This window comes from Chroicocephalus ridibundus, chromosome 13 (assembly GCF_963924245.1).
Source record: "Chroicocephalus ridibundus chromosome 13, bChrRid1.1, whole genome shotgun sequence".
Classification (NCBI taxonomy): domain Eukaryota; kingdom Metazoa; phylum Chordata; class Aves; order Charadriiformes; family Laridae; genus Chroicocephalus; species Chroicocephalus ridibundus.
The window spans coordinates 6,570,885-6,596,467 of record NC_086296.1 but is presented as its reverse complement, the minus strand read 5'-3'; the positions used below and the strand labels follow the sequence as shown (position 1 = coordinate 6,596,467).

The 25,583-nt window shown below is 44.1% G+C and overlaps 2 protein-coding genes across 2 annotated transcripts in view; one reads left to right on the top strand and one right to left on the bottom strand.

Moving 5' to 3' along the window:
* AACS (acetoacetyl-CoA synthetase) overlaps positions 1-12,412 on the bottom strand; it is a 43,498-nt gene extending 31,086 nt beyond the window's left edge. Inside the window, exons 1-4 of the mRNA XM_063351257.1 lie at positions 12,106-12,412; positions 8,810-8,913; positions 4,244-4,364; positions 1,168-1,281 (exon numbers count right to left, since the gene is read on the bottom strand). Of these exons, the coding sequence (XP_063207327.1) occupies positions 1,168-1,281; positions 4,244-4,364; positions 8,810-8,913; positions 12,106-12,223 (457 nt within the window). The 5' untranslated portion in view covers positions 12,224-12,412. The remainder of the gene's footprint in view (positions 1-1,167; positions 1,282-4,243; positions 4,365-8,809; positions 8,914-12,105) is intronic.
* A 6,675-nt stretch (positions 12,413-19,087) lies between these two features.
* BRI3BP (BRI3 binding protein) lies at positions 19,088-25,485 on the top strand. Its single transcript, XM_063351189.1, has 3 exons — positions 19,088-19,321; positions 20,194-20,296; positions 20,948-25,485. Exons 1-3 carry the CDS (start codon positions 19,124-19,126, stop codon positions 21,364-21,366), a joined length of 720 nt encoding a protein of 239 aa, XP_063207259.1. The 5' UTR covers positions 19,088-19,123; the 3' UTR covers positions 21,367-25,485.
* Positions 25,486-25,583: the final 98 nt, after the last annotated feature.

Genomic DNA, 25,583 nt, shown 5'->3' with positions numbered 1-25,583 from the left:
GCAAAAAACAAGCCACCAGCTGTGTCAATTAAATGTTCAGTTACCAGTTCTATAGAATACTCATACCCTGTGCATGAAATATGAACTCTTGAGTATATTTTACAACCCAGATCATATTTGTGGGTTTAATAAAAATAGTAATGCATACCCTTCTGTCTCTGAAGGCATGGGTTCAAGTTCTGGTTTGTAACATGCAAAAACAAGCCAAATAGTTTCATCACTTTGGGTTTGCATCATAAGAATTTACACATACTTAGGATAATGGCCAAGTATTGCTCAGAGAACATGTCATTCCAGTAGTAAGATGGATACACACATCAGTAGAACCACCAGGAAGGAGTCAAGGAGCTTCAAGGATATTGCAGTTTTGACTTGCACCACAATGACCAAGCTAAAGAGTACGTTACAGAGCACATAAGTACGGAAGCAGCTCAGCTGGAAGATCAAAACCAGCAATTTAGAAATAAATGGACCAAGGCCAGCAACTTCTTTCTATGCCTGGACTGTATACTGTAAAAGCTTTTCACAAGACAAAAAACCTGTTTATATAGAAAAATCCACATGACAGTCTTATGACAGGAAATACTACTCTAGAAATTTTTGTGAGTTATGACAGGATCACAGGGTTCTAACCACTAAGTTCTGCATCGGTATGACTTCAACAGTTACTGCTCACTACCACCATTCTGGAAGACATTACTCCCAAAAGCACTGGTGGCAGATGGTAGTACAAGTCCGTTCCCTAAGAACTGCAATTCACAGAGCACCACATTACCTGGAGCTGTAGGGTCAGTACTTGCCAGCTGGCACCAGAACAACCAGCCTGGGACCTTAATTTCCAAGACTGCTCCAATGTGAATCTGCCAGGCCTTGTGAGTCAAGGCTCAGCTAGATGCAAAGTCTCCATCACTTATGAAGCAGACCTTAGTGAAGCTATGAATGAGGTATTTTCCTTCCCCCTCCAGTGCTGGAGAGCTTGCAGGCTAATCCAGGCTCCTTCCCTCTAGAAGTCTATTTCATACAAATGTAAATATAGCAACAGAAGAGCCTTTTCTTTAGAATGTTTCTGTGAAATAGTATTTCATATTCATGTTTCTATAACTTTGACTACTCACTTGGATATTTCAAGAAAGTTTCACCTCTTGTCCTTTAAAAGAAGTTACTCACCCACAACTCTGTCTCCTACTTTAACTCCCATCTTCCTCATGGCTGCAGCATACAAAGCTACAGCTTGTCTCAGTTCTTCAAAAGTAACTTTCAAGATTTCTTCTTTGCCTTCCTCTGAGGAAAGATTAAAACAACTAGTGAGAAATTATGCACTGCAACATAAGTGGAGTCTAGTACAAACAACTAATTCTGGAAGAAAAAAAGAATATGAAGCAATTTTAGGAGAAAAGTTTCCACTAATAATTATGCTTTTTGCTTTTCAAGTTCCTCTTATGCTATACTAAGATTTACTTTTTAATGTGAATGAAGTATTAATCAGTAGTATTCATTCAGCAGGCACCAGCACATTTTTAAAGATGGGAATGCACATCTGCAAAAATGCAGACTATTCACTAGAGAAAGGTGTGTTCTCAAAGAGCATTCTGATAAATAGATAATTCACCAAGGCTACTTTCTTACATGGAAAGAACTACCTAATTTTCCCTTTTTGCTCAGTTTTCTCACTAGGTCTAGGAAGCAGAAGCAAGGTGCCAACTTTAAGTTTTATTACAGCAAGTCACTGTTGACTAGAAAATCATACATAGAGTTAACTAAGGTCTGAGTTCAGTATGCTTTTTAAACATCTGCATTTGCTAACATACCACAAAGCAAACAAACTAAACTGGACTCCATTCATCTCTGAAAAGATCTGCAGGGTGTTTTCATTTTTGTACCGAATGTCAGATGTTACATAAGCTGTTAATAAATCACTCGTGAAACAAAATGAACAAATCTAAATGTTATGAAAGGCAAAGTTTGTCATCTTAAATGTCCCTTCCTGTACTTCCTCAACATGACTCCTGCAAACTATTTGGCCTGTCCTGGTTCCAATATCCAGCACTTCGTATGAAAACACCTATGCCAAGCACATCACAACAAAAATGTACTGCATGGCCTGGTACAGCAGGTCCTTGCTGAACAGCTACCAGCAATTTGATTTTCTTCATCAGGGAACAGTAGTTATACTCTTTTGCCTTCTTAAGACTTCTGCCCCAGTAAATTTAGACCTACATGGAGCAAAAGGGCAGGCTGTGATGGAAAATGACACAGAAAATGTAGCATGTAGTTCATCAGCTGAGCAGGGACTGCTAACAGATTCTGTGTTCCCATAGAACAACAGTAAACAGGACTCTGATCTTGCTCCATGATTAAAGCCCCCAGGAGAAGGGAGTCACAAATAAAAGATTCATAGCGGGAGCCAGTGACAAGTGAATATTCCTATGCTCTATTACACCCACATTACTCCCACAGAATCATCCCTAGTGAACTCATTAATCTAACCACAGGTTCCCTGAACACCACTCTGACCTGGCAGTGAGGGGTTAAAAAATACTCTGACTTAAGAGATCTTAAGAAGATTAAATACAGCAGAAGGTCATGAAGAGAAATGCAGGTGGAAGTCTGTTCACTGCAGAGAAGTGTATTCACTCCAGGACTGATACAGCATTCAACTGGAAAATAATTTTGCTCCTGTTGGTATCATCACCTGTTATTATGCAACACAAATCAGTGAGTCTCCGGTACACCCCATGACTTCCTAACAAGACCTACAGGGACAATGTAATCACATGTCAAACTAAATAATTCATGAAGTCAATAATAATTCCTTCAATAATTTGAACTGAAAGTATTTAACTCCACTTTTTCTCAAGTTGCATGTTTAGCTTTTAACATTAACAAATCAATCACATCAATTCTACCTACATCTAGAGTTGACTTACTAATCAGTGCTTGGCTTTCAGTTGTTGCACAAGATGTACTTTAACTACATTGATTTTTTCTTCCTCCACTAAATAATACATAAGAAGCTTTTCTAATGATCTCAAAATTTGAAAGTGATGAGTTCATCACTTTGAAGCCAGTGTTCTGTTACAAGCCTCATTTCTATCAGACTTCAGGAGATCAATTTTTACTACACCAAAACTGGGTCACAGATTTTCTCATTCTCTCTGAACTGGTAGTTGATTTTATATATATATGATCAGAGAGGTTTCTTTCAATACCTCTAAGCAGTAAAATGCAACTGGTAAGTATTTCTCCTTCAGCAGTAAGCTTACAGAAGACGATTCTACTGTCTCACATTGTTTTTAAATAGCCATCAGAACAACAGTACTACACACATGTAATTCAAAAAACTCATCTCCATGTGTCAGAAATCAGAAACTAAGACTTTTAGTATCTACATGACCAATCCATAGTTCTGCATAATTTTCTCTGCTAATAAACTGTAAGACTGCATTGTTTATTGTTAAGCTATTAAGAAGCATCACCACTTGGTCAGACTTAAGATAAGGATTAGGTCCAGCAAAAGGGAAGCTCAGAACACAACTCCCTAAGGAGTTCACACACCTGTGCAGAAGCTAATCCCATCTAACAGAGATTAAAATAATTTTTTTAAGTTGCCAAAGTTAGCAGATATAGGAATATTGTCTTAACATTACCATCCTCATTATGAATATACCCAGATTTTACTAGACTTAAACCTCCTCCAGTATAACAAAAAATTCAGACTGTGCATTAGTGTTCCAGAGAAGTGAAGTTCCAAGTCTTCCATGCACGTAACTGTCCTTCCTTTCTGTATCACCAAAGCCAGAGCTATTCTTACCTATGCCCCACATAGCCCTTAGTATTCCTAAAATAAAAGGCACAGGAAAAGGATAGGAAGAACAGTATCAAGCAACACTGCCAAAATACTTCCTGAAGGCAAGCATAGTGTTTATGACAAATGTGAAGTAATAGCATCACTCAATATTTGAGCTAAACACAGCACGATCTCCACTACCTTGATGCAGTTAAGCACATTCTAAGAAAACTTCAATTAGTTTGCCAAAGACTTTTTAGAGTTATCTACATTCCCAGAGCATGTTTTGCTGGTTTTTGCAGAGCTGTACCATAGATTCTGCAGAGTTACTGACTTTGTTTTCCTGTTTTCTCCTCACCCAAGCCAGTTCATTTCACAGCTTCATAAAAAGCAGAGCTGTTTTAAGGCCTAGTCCTGTGAACTATAAATAAATACAAGCCATTAATTCTTTCTTACTTGCTGCATACAGTGCAATCTTGTCATTGTCCTTGTGCTTCAGAAGATTTTCTGCGTAGTTCAGACGACTACCTTTAAACCATTCCGGGACATCTGCAATACTTTTGGATGTATCAATCACCTGAAAAAAAAACAGTACATTCCTGGAAAACTAATATAATTTATTTTTCAGAGCATTGTACAGAAATCAGCTAATTAATTCCAAGCTCTTTATACACTCTATTAGGCAAGAATCATTTCTCCCTGCTTACAGATGGCAAACAGACATTAGATCCTGTAATTACAGGCCTGGAAAGATTAATTGTTTTTCAGCTGTCACAAGCAAAGACATCATTACAACAAGACTAAGAAAAAAGTTCCTTGCCAACAGTTTTACCGTGGGACCAGCCTTAAACACACAAGTGAAGCAAACCACTATGGCTACATCCAGACCACAAGATACGCACAAACCACCGCACACGCTGGGATTTTGCCTCTGGGAATGTCCTGAGCAGGGACTGAGCTACAGCATATTGCAGCTCTACCAGGCCATACACTCCAGCCTCCATCGTAAATAAAAAAAATAAAAAACCAAAGCATAGGAAGGTGTAAGTACCCATTCTTCCCCAGCATGAGTCACAAGGTACAGAGACCAACATCAGGAACTTAGACAATGGTAATTCAAATTAACTCTACACTAAGTAAGTGAATCGTATAGTCAAACATAACTAAGAAGTTCAAGCTTTTTATTCCAATTCGCTATTTCTTAGGATTAAGTTTCAGTAAACATTTAAGTACACCACAGCTTCATTCAGAGTGCAGAAGTACTGATACTAACCTCTACAACTAACAAATATTGTATTACAAACTGTGAGAGCACCTATTTCTACCATCCTTGATTTGCTGTTTTCTAAAAAGAAGGTCCAACAACCCAATCAGGCCTTAAGTAATTCCTCATTTAGGACTAAGACATGCAAAGAATTGAAAAATGCAATGAAGAGTCAAAAATATGCTCAGCTGAAATAACTTGCCCCCATCTTGAACTAATTAATCCTCAAAGTAATAAATTACCCTTTGTAAGTCACAGTTAAGACCACACCTTTAACAAGTGATAGGTAAAGAGCCCCTTAGCATTAGCTACAAAGTTACATAAATTTCTTCCAAAATGAGCCACTGTTTAGAGATTCAACTGCCCAGCAGCACAAGTATTTTGTAACCTTTAAATTGAAACTATTTTATAGTTGTGTTTTTGAAAGCTTCAGTTCATACCCTCAGGTTCTCTCATGGACAGCACATGCATTACAGAAACAGCATTCTTTCAGACCAACTAAAAGGCTCTTCTGAAAGCCTGATAGAGCTCAAAATAGCTCCCATTCCAGAAAACCTAATATTTTTGTGATGTGAGATGCACAGTGTATGTATTAATGGAGGCAATCCTAAAATTAATTTTTATAAAACAAGTTAGAGCGCCTGCAGAAGTTCTCTATTATTTATTTCAAATGAATTTTCTAAAATGAGAACTCAAGTATATTTCTTTGCTGATAACAATTAGCTAGAACTGAGTTATAGCTTTCACAATTCATCAACTCAGGCTGCAGAGGTTTTTTTTATACCAACATTAATTACTGCAGTAATTAGAAGCCACTCTTAAAACTGACTCATTACCAACTTCCTTAGCTCAAAGAAAAGTGAGCAGAATATTTTCAACATTTTCTAGTACAAGATCTAATGTAACCTTATTTTTCCCTGAAGTGGAACACCCCTTCAAAGAGCTCCACCAGCACAAGGTGCTGGACTCACATACTTGATGCTCCGTTATTTTCTACTCAGGCAACACCTATGCCTCCTAGTTAAGCCCAATCTCTCCAGTAGTGGTACTTTGTTACATGATCTCTCCCTTAGAGGCAAGCTCTCAGCAAGCAACAGAAACTCAAGGTCTGCTAATTTAGGGGAAGATCCCAGCTAGATCCCACTTCCAGCAAGTCTATAAAAATGCAGAGCTTTGCAACAAGCCTTTCACTTCATACAGTCCCAACAAACGCTCAGCAAGTCTACAGGAAAAGGAAAGAAGTGCAGCCTACAGTACTGCTGACTGCAGTCCTCATTAAATGAGTATGGCTTGACTCCATCTCACAGCAGCACAAAGGCATACAAGGCCAATTTGTGCCGTTTGGTGAACATGCCAAGTATCACCGGTACTCCCATGCCATCAGCTCCTGTTCTACAATTGCCCTTCACAGCAGCTCATCAGCGACCACTTCATAAGCCTCAGCAGCTACAAATAAGCATCACATTAGCAGTATCCTCTGTCCACACCTCTACTGCATTTCCCCTCCTTGAAGTGGTTTGCTAGTTGTGCTATAACCATGCATTATCATGTCCCAGAGCTCCTGCTTACCTTAAGCAGAGACTATACCTTTGAGAATGAATCTCACCATTACCATGAGACAGATAATCCTTGCCATATGTGCTACATGGGATGTTCTGTATGACCTGAAGAGCAAAACAGCATGCCTCATGAAAACCTACACAGCAGATACTATCAGAACACTCAACATAGCCTATCCACAGGAACAGCATCAGGTGCTTCTTGTAGCAAAAAGCAGCAAGTTTAGACTACATGTCTCATTTAGAGATCAACAGCTACTTGTAACTTGACATATCAATGCCAGTGCTGCCATGCCAGGATAGCTTTGTATACTGCACCTTTGTTCTTTTCAGAATTAACATGGATATCAATTGCTAGAGTGACATGAGCATGTCTACATCAAACACTTAAAACCTTTACTAAGTTCTACTAATTTTTTTTTTTCTTAGGATGACCTGAAAGTAACAACTCTCTCACCAGCTGGGAACAAAGGAGTCAACCCTGGTTCATGAAAAGTTTTGTTTTCCTCAAAGCATAATGCTTACTTCCAACAAGCAGCTGGGGTCAAGTCATAAGACACTTCAAACTTCTCAGCTCTTTAGCTACCACAGAACAGCTCAGTTGCTGTGACATACAAGACCAATGGTAAGGACTAACAGCAAGTCAGCTTTGAGGCTCAGCAAAGCCTTGAAGCTGACACTACACTGAGGGAAAGTCAGAGGCAAACAGCAATGTCCATGAAGAGCGAGTCATGTATCTTCTTCTGCAGTACTTGTCTATCAAATGATTCTGCCTCTCCTGTTAAGACCTTGCATGACAGCAAGACCATTGTAGAATAGGCATGCAGGGGGCTAGAAGCTCACTAGTAGTCTAGTTAAAGCCTTCCTAGACATCCCCATCTTCTTGCTTCTCATCCTCAGCAAACATCCATTTTTAGGCCACCATTGCCTGCTTCAGTTTCCCTTCCAGTTCAACAGCCATTGGTGGCATCTGGAGGGACAGATTTCCAGGAGTATCAGTCCTGTAAGGCCAGAGAACAAGTGTTACTGTCCAGCTTGCTCAGTACAGTTACAAGGGTACAAAAACAGCTATTCTGAACTGCTTGCTCAGGACAACTTACATTCATGTGGAACTTAGATAGCCTTGCTAGCAGCACAGAATATGTAGAGAAAATAGACAGTATCCAAATACAACCTGGCCAGATTTTGAACTACCACCTATAGAAAAAATAAAAGATTAAGTGTTTACAGTCTTCAAACTACCTACTTCAAAAAGCAGGCTAGTTCTTTACATTCTTGCCAAATTCACCCTTTGAAAGGGTGGGTCACATTAAGACACCTGAGCACGCAGTTCCACAGCAGGAAGACTTGATCTATCACAGCACGCAGTACAGAAATTTGTAAGACAGAAGAAACTTAACAGTTCCCTCTGCAGAACTGCCAGTACTCTGGGTGTTCTTGGAACAGATGGCCTCCAGGGATTAAGAAACAAGTCCAGTCCTCTCTCTACTAAGTCCCAGGAAGTTTCCTACGCCATCAAGCTTTTGAAGTAATTAGTCCATCATCTGCCTCAGATGGCAAACCGCAGGGTGACGTTGATATCCTACACCAGGACTGTACAAGGGCTCCAGCTTTGCCCTCCATTTGCAAGAGCTTCGAAGTCACCTTTATCTCAAAGCAACACTGTGCTATGGTCTGGTATTCTACCTGTGATTGCATTCAACCACTACCATTTCCTCAGAGATATTTCAAGCCTACATCTGATTGCAGAGACTTCCACAACTAGTTCTACAAAACTGGAGTGGAACAGGTGTGCTTATCAGATAAGCTGACTCAGGGAACGCAAGTATGAACTTGACTGCATGCCAGCATTTACAAAATCAGGAGGATATTCTACCAGCACAAACCTAAAGCAGAAGACAGTATATTAGTAGACTCCTCACAAGCAGCCAGGACTCCTAACATATGTGAGAGCACAGGACCACAAGGACATTACAGCAGAACTGTTTAGGATAATAGAACTTGAGGATTTCACTGTCCTAAAGCATACCAGCAACAGAACACCACTGTGCAACATACAAGGAAATTCAGGACTATGTACTTGACAGATTCTTCATATCCCTTGCAAAGGTTCCAGGAACAGGTCAAAAGATTGATTATAAAACTGGTTTATCTCCCCTTTGTGTTGCACTTAACTGTTTAAAGTAAATACTGACTTACCTCATCATACAGGCGAGAACATATGATGTTACTGTACTTCCAGAATTCTGCCCAGAAGTCTGAGTAGGATTCCACTGACCACTGGTATAAGTCATCATAGTTGGCTAGAAGTAATAGATATCTATTAGCATTGTGCAGAGAATTACAGGAATTTAGACAAACTACAATTAGGGATATACCAGATAAAGAAAATTTATGGCTAAAACAATCAGGAAGATAAAACTGATCACATGGAGTAGACCACTTCTCTCTTCAAGGCAAGTGACTATGGCATCAACAGAAATAGTCAATTAGAACACCTGAACAGATGGCATCATCTCACCTGACTGTTCAAGCTATTTTCCACCACAGAGATAGGGACCTTTTCTAGTAACTCTGTGCAACATCATCTCCCCATCAATGAAACTGAAGACTATACAGCAGGACAGAGTCCTGCTTGCTGACACTTCCACTCCGTATATCATCAATACAATGCTTTCACACAGCAAAAGATAAACAAGCCTTCCTGACAAAATACATTTGCTGTATGGTTCCAGTCTGGGACCAAAGACTTCCGAAAGCATGGTAACATGAAGATTAGATCCACTCATTATCCACCTGTAATATCAACAGCACTGTTACAAAGGAAGCATGCATTATTCCTCAGTAGATAAGACTGCAACTTACCTTTTCATGCTAAAACAGCATGAAGTGAAACAAGATATTTACTAGCTAGATCTTAAAACTCATTTAAGAACACGGAAGTAAACATGGAAGTAAGACAGTTTAAGTCTTACATGATTGTGAGACAGATGAAGTAATCTGAGGAATGCACACCAAAAAAACCAATTCAAACAAAATACTGAAATTCAATGTGTAAAATAGTCTTAGGTATAACTAACTGAAACTGATTCCTCATCACCAGCTTAAAAGTGACATTCCCAAGTCACATCGATCCTGCCTGAAGCTGTGCCAACAGCCAAATTAAATATGAATATCTGCCACCAATGACAGTAGTAGCTTCCTGCTCTGCCAACTGTGTTTCCTATTTGATGCTTTCAACTAGACACCTGAAGTAATTTTCTCCAATTATCTTTGGTTTGGCATGCTGTCACCCATCTGATTGTTTGCAAAGTCATCTTTGCATCCCCTTCCTACAAGGGAGACCTCTTCCAGCTTTGTAAGAGAAAACACATTCAAAACCATCTCTACATTGTTACTCACACTTGATCACTACAGCTGTTTCCCCACCTAGTCTGTCCTTTCCACATCTTATTCCACGCAATCTTTTCCATCCATGGGATATTACCCTCTAGGTATTACTGACATAGTAGAAGCAAAGGCAAAGACTCCTCTCCATAACTCAACTTTTGCCTACATATTGCCCCAATCTCAGCCTCCTACGTACACTTTTTAATACTCCACTCAAGTTACTCTTCACTATTCTGTATATTGCACATCATCTGGTGTGGGGATAAGACTTTACCAAAGGAAAGCTCAAGCTTACATCTCCTCCAAAAACCAGTTGTACCACATGCTCTTAATTATTTGATAAATGCAAAGAGCTACAAGTCACCACTAATTTGATTTTTTACAATATGAACAGTTTGTTCTATCTTGTCTTCACAGTTTGACCCCAAATGAGCTTTCACATGTAACTCCTTCAGGACCTGTTATTCCAGCAATTAAACATTGCATCTCACTACTGTATCTTCAGGGTTGGACAGAACCATGCTGTTTAAAGGGTTTTATTGCCCTTAGCTCTCCTCAGTCAGTCCACATCTTGATGTTACATAAAGAATCCATTCTTAGTTGTTGAATAGCATGTAGACCAATGAACATTAGTTCAAATTTAATGGAAGCTGACAAAGGTTTCTATATATGCACAGGAATTCACTTTTAACTGGAGATAGCCACTTCAAAATGGGGTGAAAAGAGTTCTTGTTGTTACAGCCATAACCAAGGGCAGCACACCCAAAATTGCATTCAATATTGATCATGTGAGTACCAGTTATATGACATTTCTCCTCAGAAGTGAGCTAAAATCTGGTAGTAACTTGCTTCCTATATAGCAAGGAAGTTAAACCCTATAAATTTGTGTTCAAATGGAAAACCCCCATCAGTCAAATTAATGACCTGCCTTGCCTACATATTAAGTTCCCAATCAAGATGCACAATTGTTTTCCAGACATGAACTGCTAGAAGCACTAGATACATTGCTACTACTCCAGAATATCTCTGCTTATACCACAGACGTTTATATCAGACTGACAAACTTGCCAGGCCACTTGCCAAAACTACTCCCTCCATCCCCCAGACAAATGATTACAGAAAAGCTACACAAGCAACCTGGGCCCCGAATACTCAGGGAGAACAGGGAGCATAAGACAAGCTAGTCAGAACTGGAGGGTTTGACCCACACACACACACTGAAGTCCACCTGGTTCATGATGTGAATGAGCCCACACAGCCGGCACCACTGACTCCTGACACCTGCGGTCAGCAGTCATTGAGAAACAGAATAATCTGGGATGAGAGACACCTCTGGAGGTCCAACCCCCTGCTCAAAGTAGGGCTAAATTCAAAGCTAAATCCAAACTCAAAGGACTGCACACCTATTCACAGCCATATAGGCATGACCATGGTATTCTGAATGACCATGAAGTAGAGCTTGAAGTTCAAGAGCTTTGGCAGATGCACAGCAAAAGACCTTAGCTTCCACCACTGAACTAACTTATGCATCACCTTTTACTACCCAGCATACTTCAGAGTTACAAAGATATACTCTTCAAAATTAAAGATGAGATTACAAGCACAGCCTTTAACGTTGTTAAAGCACCGTGTTAAGGCTTACCTTAACCTCATAGCCACGATGGCAGTGATTTCTCCTTCCCACACCCCCTTAAAGCCCCAAGTCCCTTCAGCGCTGCTCTCCCCGGGAACCCCCGCAGGCCAGACCTCGGCCGCGGACAGGGGCGGTCAGGAGCACACAGCAGGTACCAACGCCGGCGCCGCCTGGGCTGACATCCAGCAGCAGCACCAATAACCGATAAGGCTGTTTGCATTTCCAGCAGCGCGTACCTTCACGTTACGCGAGATGCTGCACCAGAGGCCTCTGCATCAGGCAGAGCATCACGCCGGCAGCCCCGACCACTCCGTCCCCGCAGGCCACGGGGGGTGCCAGAGCACCCCGCGGGCACCTCTCTGGGACAGGGGCGGGCGGACGGACGCGGTAATGCCAGCCCCGGGGAAGCAGAGCCCCGCCAACCTCCAGCGCAGCCAGAGGGCCTCCCCGCCCGCCCCGGCGCGGCGCTCACCCAGGCGGAGCCCGCAGCTGCTGGATACGGCGGCGCGGAACCGGTCCATGTGGGTGTTGCGCTTCGAGTCGGGCTCCCACATCACCTGCGACTCCATGATCTCGGGCTCGCGGGACATAGCGGCGACAACGACAAACGATCGAGGCGAGCGGCCGTCCCTGCCGCGAGGCGCCCGTCCGACACCCGCCTCCCGCGGCGCCTCAGCCCCGACTACGGGGCCCCTCCTCCGCGCGCAGCCCTTTAAGGTTCGCTCAGCCCTTCACCGTTGCCTCACCCCGTAACCTTCCGCCGGAGAGAAAAGAGTGCCGCCGAGAGGGCGGCCGGGGAGGGAGGGGCCGCCCCGCCCCGCCCCGCCCCCGCCGGCCGCAGAGCGGGGGGAGGCATCCCCCGCCGCCCCCCTCGGGAGAACCGAGGGAATGAGGAATGAATGAATGAATGAACGAACGATGAATGGATGGAGGCCCGTCCCGGCGGGGTCTCCCCTCAGGGACCCCCCGCCAAGCGACCCGCGGGGCAGCCCCCCCTCAGCCCCCTGGTCTCCGCCCTGACGGGAGCCCCGCGGCGGCCGCGGCCTCCGCCACAACCCGGCTGCCCCGGGTATACGCCTCTGTGGGGCTCTCGGCACCGCGGGTTAAAACCGGCGAGCTTCTCTTAATTTCAAAGCGGGAGGGCTTTCTCCGGCTGGCAATCGCCATGTCGCGACAGGCGGGTTTAGGCGAGGCGCGGGGGCCATGAGGTACTCCACAGCAAGGCACGAGTCCCCGTGTGTGCACGCTGCTTATGTAAGTGGTACTCTCAAGGTCACCATTTCCCTTCTAATTCATAGAGGCGTCAGAAAAATACGGATTCGATGGTAAATTGTACAGGTGTGCAGTGTAAATATGAAAGTAAAATGTATGATGCGAGGGTTAGAGCCCCTCTGCTGTGAGGACGGGCTGAGAGAGCTGGGGGGGTTCAGCCTGGAGAAGGCTCCAGGGAGACCTTGGAGCCCCTTCCAGTCCCTAAAGGGGCTCCAGGAGAGATGGGGAGGGATCTTTATCAGGGAGTGGAGCCGTAGGACAAGAGGGAACAGCTTTAAACTGAAAGAGGGGAGATTTAGATTAGATATCGGGAAGAAATTCTTTGCTGTGAGGGCGGTGAGCCCCTGGCCCAGGCTGCCCAGAGAAGCTGTGGCTGCCCCATCCCTGGAGGGGTTCAAGGCCAGGTTGGACGGGGCTTGGAGCAACCTGGGCTGGTGGGAGGTGTCCCTGCCCAGGGCAGGGGGTGGCACTGGGTGAGCTTTAAGGTGTCTTCTAACCCAAACCATTCTATGATTCTATATGTAGTAAATAGTATTATACCTCCCATAAATTTCAGACTTTTGTGCTACTGGAACACAACTGCTTTATGAAATTTACAGGCAACGTGATTTGAACCATTTTTATTTGCCTCAAGAAAGACCTTACATCTCGCATGTTTTTATATAACTTTCTCTGGAAGAAGGTCCGCAGAGACAGGGGGTGGAATCGAGACACGCCATCCGCTTTTCCGCGCCTCCCTTTGCCTTGGCAGCGGCGCCGAGGGGCCAGCCGAGGCGTGAAACAGCGATAAGGGAGCTCCCGTGCCCGGTGCGCTTCACCGGTACAGCCGCCTGCGGTGGGCAAAACAAACCACCACAGGCAGCAAACCCATAAATGTCCCATTTTTACCTCACCCCCGTTCCACCCGGCCCCGGGCCGAGGCCACCCCCCGCGGGGCCACCGCTCCCCGCCGCCAACGGCCGCCGCCCCTCGGGCGCGGCGCGAACGGGCGGCCCCGCGCTGCGGACGGATCCCGCGCGGCGCGCGGAGGCCGCGACGCCGGCGCGTCTGATTGGCTACCGGGCGCCTGGCCCCACATCAGCCCAGAGCGCGCTTTCCTCAGGGCTCGGCTGACGGATGAAGAGCTGACACCGTGAAGAGCCAATCGGAGAGGGGGTTTCTAAAGGCCTCTTCTCGTGTCGACCAATGAGCGGCCGGATAGGAGGAGGCGTGCCCAATCGGGGGGGAGCTCTCATGCGGCCCGGCCGGAGGGGGTGGGGTCCCGCCGTGATTCCCCTTAGCGCTGAGGCGAGTCCGTGCCGGCGCCTCGGCGACCCCAATATTAACCGTTTTTAAGGTAAAAAAGCAGCATCAAACCGTCAGCTTTCCTCCACCCAAACCAACCTGTGCATCTAAAAAAGAAAACGCGCAGCCAAATCACCTGAGAAGGGACCCCAAAAAAAAATCCTCTCGCTGAGCTGAAATAATTTAAAAAGGGGCTGACCCACTTGCTGTTCAAGCAGGAAGAGGCACCCTGGGGATTTGGTAATAAAACTTGGGCTTTTAGGAAAGCCTGTCAGACCTTCTCATTTTATTGACAGCAGTTTTGCTATTTCATCCTTATTTAGAATCGTTATGCTTCCATTTCCCTTGCCCTCATTCCAGTTTTTCCTCATCCAAGCTGTTTTTTTTTCTTCTTTCAAAAGTGACTTTGGAAAAATGGGAAGAAGGAAAATTAATCAAGCCTTTAGCAAGAAAATGGGCATTAAGACCACTGCAGTGACTACTAAAAATAGTTTGGAGTCTAGATTGGGATAGCTGGAGGAAAATTGCCTGAGTAAGATTAACTGGAATTGGCCATTTTCAAATCTTTTTTAAGCCTTGCTTTATAGCTACTAATAGTAATAATAGGTTAAAAGTTAAATCATGTTTTCTGCTTTAGATTAGATTAGGGGCCTTTCAAAAGATGCTTCAGAACCAACTAACAGTAATAATGATGGCACTACCTCATTTGTGGTCTATGAGGTAACTGATCTGTAGTCTGCCTGTGAAATTAAAAGGAGTGATGAAATCTGTGGACCTGTCAGATAAAAGTTTCGTAATAATACCTCACGGTAATCTGTGGAGTGTGCTGAGGCCTGACCATGATCCATTGATCCAACACCTGGTTTAGGAAATCTAAAGATTTTGTAAGGTTTTCTAAAAATGCTATATTTGGAGTGGCTACCGCCTGGTTAATGTCTGCATAAGAATGAGAAACTTCTGGTTCATTCGACATCCATGATCTCTGCAACCTCTACATGGTGTCAGGAGTACAAGTGACCAGAATCAAAGTCAAAAGCATTTACAGAAAGGGAAGAAGAAAGAAAAGGAAAAGAGAAAAAGAAAAAGAAGAAAAGAAGCAGTGACACATTGCAAGGAAAGCCTCACAGAGTTAGCAGAAAAATGTGAAAAGGCCTACAACGACAAGAAATCAGCTATGACAAATTGAGGCTGTGAGATGAAGTAAAGACAGGAAAATAAGGGTCAGTGAAGTTAAGGGCTGGTCCAGAGTAACACCAGTTGGTTTTCTTTAAGTCTATGCCATTTTTCCAGCAAAAAATAGGATTTAAAAAGAGAGAACTCTATGATCTGCTAAAACTTTGACACCTAGAAGTCCCCAATTTATTCTAAATACTGTTCAGATTGTTGTTAAATCCCTATACATGACTAAGACATCTTACACAGTTTCTAGTTCAGACCAGGAAACAGAGAAGTACGCTCATGCTTCTTCTGTACAGTGAGACCCTCATCAGATGATCTTTCTAGAAACCTCACAGTTGTCCTAATTAAAAAGTTCACTGTGGTTGAAATCAATATTTCATGCCATGATGCAATGTATTCTTTGAGCAGACGCAATTTCATTTATTTAAACGAGAGAGGTGAAATACTGTGTAATTTCATAAGAGCTGTGGATTTGGAGAGATGAACCTACCTGAAATAGGCTCATTGAGACAGATCAGGAAATCAATTAAATACCAGGGAAGATTCCCAGATTATCCTGACCTCATGTGAAGGACAACCCCGAGCGCAGGCCTCCAAAGGCAGCAGCTAAAATAGGCCTCGGAGCCTCTGTAAAGAACGAATGGAAAGAAACAACACGCACTTTGCAGAAGTGATTTTGAGGGGATCCCATGGTGGAAACTCACACAGAGAAATAGGAATGTCCCCAAATTGTCAGAAACAAGACCCATCAGACCACAAACAAGGGGACACAGAGAAGGCCATGCCAACTGGAAGCAAATTGAAGAATTCTAACTGGCACAGGAGACAATACACCTGACAGTTACTTACATTACTGTTGCGTTTTGTACCGCAGGGTTCTTTGCATGCAAGAAATGCCCCAGAAGCGGACACTTTGCTGTGTGCTGGGAGTCAAGGCACAGCATGACACTGAGGGCAGATAAGCAGAAACCTCGTAAGACCCTCAAAAATACTCGTCATCAGTTTCCAACCCATTTTGGAAGAATATGAGACAGACTTCCGAATGTACACAGGTAGTAACATACCAGCAATTTCACGGCCCCCTTAAATGAGAATGAAAGCACCCCTTATAAATATATAAAGCATCCATATCCTACTGAAATCAAGTAAGATCCTAAGTACCTTCCTGGATCTGGGCCCAGCCCTTTCAGGGCCAAAAATAAGTTAATGCTAAAAGGTCTAGGCCATTCTGCTAAATGTGAAAATAAGTGTTTTGGCCAGACTAAAACGGGGAAAAAGGCCATAATAAAGATGTCTCTATTCTAGATGTCTACTCAACTACTCAGCAACTGGGCTTAGGCTCAGCCACGAGGTTTAAATGTCAAGGACACAGGGTATAAAATCGGAAAGAGATACCTCAAGTTATTCCAGTGACTGGAAGAGCTACCAGCTGAGCCCCACGCTGAGGGAACTCCCCAGGAAGGGCCAGGAAAAGCAGAGCTCTGCGCTGTAATGTTCAGAGCAGCAATCCTCAGTGGTGCACAGATGTGGTCTCGGGCCACCTACACCTTCCCAAGCACAACCAGGAGCTCAGGGGAGGGTGTTCAGATCTTCCGTGCCTTGAAGCTACTGTTGGGCAATTTAGCAAACATCTTCTGCTGCAGCTCACGTCATCACTTGGTGCAGAACCTCCACTGCAAACCAATGGATCTGTGTTTATGTTGCCATCGTTGTGTGCCTATCTTGTCTAACTGAGGCTCCTGTTGATAAACGGTGAACCAGAATGTGCTCTGAAGGCAATAAAGCACTTTTCTATCTCCCGGGGATTCTTATTTCACTCTGCTAACATCCTGGTTGGGTTTCACTACCCAGAAGGAGGTGATAACATTGTCTAATTTATACTTCCCAACTGGTCTTTTGTTAGCCTAGTTAGTCTGGAAAAATCAACATAAAAGCTGTCAGAAGAGGGTGTTGCACCATTAAGCGTGCTGAATTTTGACATACACATCTCAGTCAGAGTTTCTCAAGGGTAAAGACACAAGAGTCCTTCAGAATCCCTCGACCTGAAGTTGAGAGTGTACTGAACAGATGTCATTTTTTGACATTAGACTTCTATATTCCCTCTGTCATTTGGGGATTGCACCTGGGGATCTCCTCAGAGAGGGGTACCCACACAGGAAAGGAGCTCGCTGTGTGCTCTGTGAAGATTGTGATGGGTCTTGAGAGCCCAAATAGACAGCTGAATAGTTGAAAAGCTCTGCGGGAGAGGATCTGGGGCCAAGAAGTTGATCATGAGTCAGCAACGCACCCTTGCAGTGAAGAAGGCCAACAGCATCCTGGGCTGTGTTAGCGAGAGCGTAGCCAGCAGGTCAAGGGACGTGATCCTTCCCCTCGGTTTGGCCCTTCCAAGACCACATCTGGAGTAGCGTGCCCAGGTTTGGGCTCCACGCTGCAAGAAGGGTATTGATACTGGAGCAAGTCCAACGGAAGCCACTGAGCAGTGCAGGGGTCCGGAGCACAGGGTGCCCGAGAGTGCTCGGAGAGGGCAAAGGCAAGACCTGATCTCTGCCTACATCTACCTGAGCGGAGGGTGCAGGGACAACAGAGCCAGAACCTTCTTGGAGGTAGATGCTGACAGCAGGAGGGTCAACGGCCCTCCATTGAGACAGGGGAAACCCTGATTAGATAGTAGGGGGAAAAAAAATTGTCAGGTGGATTATTAAATATAAAATTTAGCCTGGAACAGGTTTAGTACCATGACAGGTCAAATACCAGAAGAGATTAAATATTGGGATGGGTCAGTATAGGAAAGGCATGCACCTGTTGGAGCGGGTCCAGGGGAGGCCAGGGGAGGCCACAAAGATGCTCCAAGGTCTGGAGCCCCTCCGTTGTGAGGACGGGCTGAGAGAGTTGGGGGTGTTCAGCCTGGAGAAGGCTCCAGGGAGACCTTAGAGCCCCTTCCGGGCCCTAAAGGGGCTCCAGGAGAGACGGGAAGGGATCTTTATCAGGGAGTGGAGCGACAGGACGAGGGGGAACGGTTTAAAACTGAAAGATAATGGTTTTAAGGGAGTAATGGTTTTAAACTAAAAGAGGGGAGATTTAGACTAGATATAAGGAAGGAATTTTTTACAATGAGGGTGGTGAAACCCTGGAACAGTTGAGGTGGTTGATGCCCCATGCCTGGAAACATTCAAGGTCGCGTTGGACGGGACCACCCTCATTGTAAATAACGCCTTCATCCTATCCAGTCTGAATCTCCCCTCTTTCAGTTTAAATTGAGAAAAACTGACAAATAAAATTGAAAATTTAAAAAAAAAAAATAAAAATCCTCAGTTCCTTAAACACCCTTTGAGACTTAGCAGTCACGAGCGGAATTATAATTCACGAAACAAGCACGGCAGGCTATTTTGAAGTCCTCGGGGAGGGGGGAGCGGGGAATAAATATAACTCTACGCGCTTTTTTAGCTCTGCCGGTCATAAATGTACTTATTACGCTTGTCCTTATTCTGGGTGTTTTGGCACGTAAATTTATACGTTGGCGGGATTTAAAGGCGCGCTTTGTAAGCGTTGCCATTGTTATGAAGTTTAAAAAAGACGCTTGGCCGGGGGGGGGGGGGGGGGGGGGGAGGCGGTGCGGGGGGGTGGCGGTGCACTCTGCGAGTGCACCGCCCCCCCCCGCACCGCCCCCCCCCCCCCCCCCCCGGCTCCGGGAGGTTTGCGTCGCGCCCGCTAGGCGGCGCCATAACGGCGGGCGGCGCTGCCGGGCGCGGGCGGCCATGGCGGCGGGGCGGCTGCCGGCGCTGTGGCTGTTCCTCTTGGCCGCTTTGCTGCTGGGGGGTATGGCGGGACCCGGCGTTTGGGCAGCCCGCAGCCGGGGAGCCGAAAAACAAAACAGTTTCCGCCGAGCTGCCAGCGGCCTCTACCAAGGCGTCAGCGGCCTCTTCGGCGAGGACAACGTGCGGGCCCTGCAGAAGGTGAGGAGCCGGCCGCTTTCCCTCACCTTCCTCCTCCCATCCCCGTTCCCCTTCCCCGTTCTCCTTCCCTTCCTTTTCCTCCCGGGGGGTGACCGGGCGGTTCTGTGAGGCAGAGCCCCCCCGGGAGGCCGTCCCTGTTCCCGCTGGACCCGCGGCGGCCTCGTCCCCTGTGCGGGAACGTTGCTTTTTGGGGAAGAAAACAGGAGGCGAGGCTTGATGTGGAGCGAACGCCAAAAAAAAAAAAAAAAAAAAAAAAAAAAAGAAATCTCTAAATAAAGGTTGTTTCAGGTGGGGGAGGACCGCTGTCGGCGAGGAGCCCTCCGGCTGAAACGTGGTCTCTGCATCAGCAGAGCATCCTCTGTAGGGCCAGATATGAACTTGCAGGATATCAAGTGTGCAGGCAGATGGACCTATACGTTCCTCTGATCCTTCTTTCCTCAGCCAGCAGGAACAAATAATACTGTTAAATTGACCTGTAAATGCATTTGAGACATTTGGGGGTGATGCCAGGGACATCTCTCAGTTGCTCATTGAAGATAAATCTCTGCTTTGCTTTACCAGTGTCCATTGCTAGTAATAGGCTCTTCTTTAAACTTCAGAACAGTGGTAAAGCTAATAAAGTGCATTTTTAAATCCTGCCAATGTATAAATTTACATGGCAAAATACCTAGAATAAGGACAGTTTTAATAAGTAGATTTATGATTCACAGAGTTAAAAAGCATTTAGAGTTACATTTTTTTCCCTTGAGGACTTCAAAATAGCCTGCAGTTCTTGTTTCATGAATTATAATTCTACTCATGACTGCTAAGTCTCAAAGCGTGTTTAAGGAATTCAGGATTTATTTTTTTTAATTTTCAATTTTATTTCTCAGTTTTTCTCAAGGTTGACAGAAAGGTTTGTCAATGGGGTGGATATATTAATGGACACATTCTGGAGAATATGGACTGATTTGTTAGATGTTCTTGGAATTGATGGTAAGTGTGATGCCTGTTCTTGAACTATATCAGCCCGTATCAATGTTTACAAGCATAGGCTGAGCGGGAAAATAATTACATTTTATCATGCTATATTGAACATCCATCAGTGGTATCTCTGTCTGCTTCACGTGGCTTTGATTTTGCTATTAGTACCTTCAAACAAGAGGACTAAAACCAGCCGTTCCCTTTCTGTATGTGTATCTACAGGATGTCTGTAGAACACATTACAAGTCATGGTTGGCTTCTTGGTATTGTCATTAAATGGATGCACGTGGCCAGGAACGGTTCAGGGAAATAAAGGAGCACTAGAAGAAGGAAAGGTGCAATTGAGACCGTTGAGAATATCACCTTTACAAACAAGTATCTTTAGTCTCGATATGAACTTCAACCTTAGGCCCTACAGTAGTTTGTCTTTGAAGAACCTTTAGCACTTCTGCTTTGAAGGAATTAATTCGATTGCATCGCTGGAGCTGAGCCAGTAATAGGAGAAAGGTCCATCCAGAAATAGATGAAGTAGCTTTACCCTTTATTTTACAAAACACAGTCATGACCCCACTGCATGATCCTTTGAAGCTGCACTTGCATTTTTACCTTTATCACTTTGGCATGCACTCATTAATATTCTGTAAATTTTCCTTTGTTTTTCAGCCTCCAACTTGACTCATTATTTCAGCCCAGCAGCAATTGCCAACAACCCGACCCGTGCTCTTCTGCTGATTGGTGCCATTTTACTTGCCTATTGGTTTTTATCTCTCTTCCTTGGATTCTTCTTCTATCTCCTGCACATGCTGTTTGGTCGCTTTTTCTGGATTGCAAGGGTTGCCCTTTTCACTCTCTCGTGCGTGTACATCCTCCAGAAGTACGAAGGTGACCCAGAGCACGCAGTCCTGCCTCTCTGCTTTGTTGTAGCAGTCTACTTCATGACGGGGCCAGTTGGATTTTACTGGAGAAGAAACAGCAACAGCAGCCTGGAGGAGAAGATGGACCACCTGGATAGTCAGATCAGACTTCTGAACATACGTCTCTCTCGGGTGATTGAAAACCTGGACAGAGGCGGTGACCAGTGAACCAACCCCTATAGACCACTGTACACCAGCTCTAGGAAATTCCTAAGCACTGTCTCATTCGAAGTTACAAAGCAACAAAACGTCACATGGTAAAAAGTGGGCAAAGTTATAACTTTTCATCATGTGTAAGACTAATTTATCTAGATTATACACTCAGCCATTATACTTGTAGGAAAAAAAAAACGACAAACATTTAAAAATTCAGCTGTATATTCAGAGAGTTTTATCCAGTACTAGAATTTTCTCAGTAGAGAAACGCTTACTTTTACAAGCATTTAAAAACATCTTTTGTAAAGTTTTTATAAAAGCAAATTGAGTAGTCTTTCAAATATTGAAATTGAGCTAAACGTATGCAAATTTGAGACTTTAAAAGTTAAAAAGAAAAAAAAAAATAATCTCAAGCTACCAAACACTTCCATTGAGAAGTAACTGCTGTGGGTCCACATTTTTTTTTTTCAAAGTTGCGAATGTTTTTGTTTTATTGTTGGCTTATTTCATTGCCTTGAAGTTGCCTTTCATAGAGTATCAGATGAGGAATTTTCTGGTATCCAGGCCAAAAAATTTGCACCGTAGCTTTTAATAGGAGGTGGGGAATAAGGGAGAAGGAAGATTTCATAAATTTGAAGTCCTTAAATGCCAGTCCAATATGAGGAATTGAGAAGTGCACGTGTGGCATTATTTCATTGTATTTCATCTCGAGAACTTTAGTTTGGTGTCTGAAAGGAAATCTGTTTTAATAAATTAACACAAAAGGAAGAGATGTAGTGTGGCAAATTGTAATTCATATTTGATCTTCACAGTTAAGCATTTGCCAAGCATAAGTGCATAGAATGAAACATGTTTTTTAATCTCAGGACCCATGTACTTTCTCAAAAGAGGCAGCAGTTAAAACTCTTGCAAATATATTGTTGCTTAGAGCTTTCTCAGGACCAATAAGCGGCAATAAATTATCTTCAGGAAGATCTGGATCTTTTTCTAAAATTGTAATAGTTTTATAGGAGCTTTTTGCTTGAAGTCTGTGTCCTCACTATACTGGGTTTGGGGGAAAGTGGGTCACCTTATGAGAAGGGTGTATTGAACGGCTGTATTTGAGTCACAGGAGCTTTGAAGCAATTTTTTTTTGAAGGATTCTATGTATTTGTAACCTTAGAATTGATTAGCTTGGTAGACCATCACTGGCTTTGTAAGGTTTGCTGAAATGCATTGAAACAAAGGGAACCTCAGGGAAGAAAGTCGGATAAGTGGTGCCGCTTGGTAACCTACAGGATCCGAGGATATAAAAAGGGGGAGGGAGGGGAAGCGTCTGAACCATAGTGATGAGCACAGTATCAAACCCACCAGAGGTAAAATGGACCACAGCTGATGAACCACCTATTCCATAATGACTAAACAAACAAGTAAAGAAAAAAAAAAAAAAAGTAACAAAAATTGGTCTGTGATAGGGACCGGCGAAAAAGGGGAACAAACAGGAGTAGGTGCTGTTGCTTTGCCCGACACTGCTGGCTCCTGGGGGCTGGGGCAGCTGAGCAGAGCCGGGCGCTTGGTCTTGGGCTTCTTATTTCATTGGGTAGAGCGTTTGTTGGGTGTGACGCCTAACTGAATGTAACTGGGGGGTGAATTTATTTTTCTCTTGACGCTGAAGCTTGATGCTCTCCTTAAAATGCATGTTACCTGCCAAACCTCTTTTGGTCCGTATGTGACATTGACATGAGGGATTATTTTAAACTCCATGTTAATGGCCTTTACTCCAGACTGTGATCACTTAAGTTCAACGTGGTTGAAGTTCATATGCAGCTGGCACTGTTGTAATCCATTTAAATTTTTTATGTCACCTGTAAATCCCTTCACGCCCCATTTTTCAAGAAATGCATATTTGGAGTTGCAAAGTAACTGCTTTTCATAACTTAAAATCCTTCCCGTGAACAGATAAGTGCTATGGCAACAAACAGTCCGCTTTGCAAAGCTGAAAATGTAAATTGCTGTATATTCCTTTTTACAGCTCTTTTTCCATAGTATTACAGTCTTCCCTGTAAACTCAGTTTTCCATACTGTTGTGCACAGAGGACTGGGCTAAAACACCCACCTGGAAATTAGGAATTGGTTAGCAAAGCTTGTCAGGTCTTTACGCGTTTTGCTAAATTTGAGGCCTGAGGACCAAAGCCTGCAAACCTTGCTCGTGTAAGCGGCTCTGTCGACTTCCGTAGGACTGTGTGCATGAGTCAGTTTTGCAAAGATTGTATTTTATGTAATCCGTATTTAATGTTAAAGGTAAAGATACCGAATGGTTTATATATCTAGAGTTGTCTATGATAAAGATTTCTTTTAAAATACTATATAAAAGCTAATTTGGATTGTAGTTTCTCCCTGTCTCGCTCTAATCGTTCATCTTAGTTTTGTAAAATCAGCCCTCCTATATTAATACTCTTAATTTTGATCATCCTGCTGCTTGGAAAAAAAGTATTTTTATATTTACTTGCATCCCATGTATAGCAAAATGTTACGTGAAAAGCGGTATATATAAAATTGGATATTTTTAATCAGTATTTTTCCCGGCACTCAGTTTTCACGGTAGTTAAATTCAAAAGTAATGTTTGGGTTTTTTTAAAGCACAATCTAATCTTCAATATATATATATACACTTTAAAAATGCTCTGTATTTTTAATCATGCACTGTAGTGAAAGCGCTTTTGGGACATGAATGTGGTATTGTATTTAATCTCTTTCAACTTTTGTAAATACCTTTTACAAATATTTTCCATACCGAGTCATCTAGTTTGCCATGGAGGTTTTTGCTGTTTTGTAGAACTGGTTCCAGTGACAGTGGCTGCACTGCTTTTCTATTGCCATTGCTAGGAGCAGCTCATACGAGTTCGCAGGGACGTGCAGGTGTCGCCTTGTCCCCTGCGGATAAACCCGGACACGGGATGGGACACACTTGCTCCAGTCGGTGGCAGAAATGGGGCTAAACCCCAAATCTGGCTGCTGCCGGCCCTTTGCTCCGAGGGCTTCGGCTCCCTCGGGGGCAGGCGGCAGCGTCTCTGCGCTCCTCTACATCTGCTGCCCTCCGCGTCGGAGCAACACGGCACAGGTGACATGGGGTGACGCTCCCCGCCTGTGCCCCCCTCCCACGGGCCGAGCCACCGACCTTCTGTCTGCGGCGGCTGCTGCGTCACCGGCTGACGTAACCCTGTAAGACGGGCTTCAGCCTGTCCTCTATCAGAAATCCTGGTAGGATCGTAAGTGTTTTTAAACTTCATACTTTAAGACATAATATTTGAAACTACTGTAGTATTTTCAATACATTCACGTTTTTGCAAAACTAACATGGGTAGCAATTTCGTTGGAAGTACACTCCTCGCCTATAGATAACCGACCTGTTGTGTTCGGGGTGTTAACGCTTTTAAAAGTGGTATTGGGTGTCAGAGTGCCGTGTATAAACTCCGGTGTAATTCAGTGCTGTACTTAGTAGTGCGTCCTTCCAGCTGTGATTCGCTTCTCAAGACTCATTGCATCGTTCGTGTGGAAAATAGACCAGTGTCAATCTTCGCTCTTCGATGGTGTAGAAGTTTTTTTCAGTGTGATTTGCCTCACGTACTGATCCGCATTTGGCAGCTAATGACGTAAATGACCAATAAGTTCTCTTTGTCTGGGTTGGAAAAATAAAAGGTTTTATTGTATCCGCATGTATTTTAAACTTTCTGGGTAATTCCGTCGAACTGTGATGACAGTACATGTCGAGGTTGATCTTCTCCTGTTACTCGGAAGCGGTATTCGCTGCGCTAGCGCTGGCAGTGGTGGTTCCACATCCCGTTTTGTACGTCAGACTTGAGATGATGGTGTTTGCACAACGGTGTTCATGTAAAAAATACTTCGGTCCGAAGAGATGATGTGTGTGTATGCTTTTGACGTGTGTGATCCGTAGGGAAATACTAGATTCTGCTGATAATATCGTTAAAAGTAGTTACAAATATATCAGAGTTATTTTTTACACCTGCCTTTATTTATGACTTCCCTGACCGCCCGATCGATGTGCGACGTCGCGGAGTGTTTGTAGGCGGGTTTCACACCTCAGCTGTGCCATTGTGACAAAGCTTCAAATAAACGTTTACTGAAACTTTCCGCCCAGCAGTGAATTGGCTTTGTCGGGCGGCTGCCGGCCGGGGCCCATCGCGGCGCTGGCGGCGGCGGGCGGTGGCGGGAACGGCGCTTCCCGCGCT

Bases quoted from the DNA above. Each gene is read 5' to 3' on its own strand.
- BRI3BP (XM_063351189.1), top strand. From the start codon at position 19,124: ATGGCGGCGGGGCGGCTGCCGGCGCTGTGGCTGTTCCTCTTGGCCGCT. The intron at 19,322-20,193 runs GTGAGGAGCCGG...TTTATTTCTCAG, and splicing joins ACGTGCGGGCCCTGCAGAAG to TTTTTCTCAAGGTTGACAGA. The intron at 20,297-20,947 runs GTAAGTGTGATG...TTTGTTTTTCAG, and splicing joins AGATGTTCTTGGAATTGATG to CCTCCAACTTGACTCATTAT.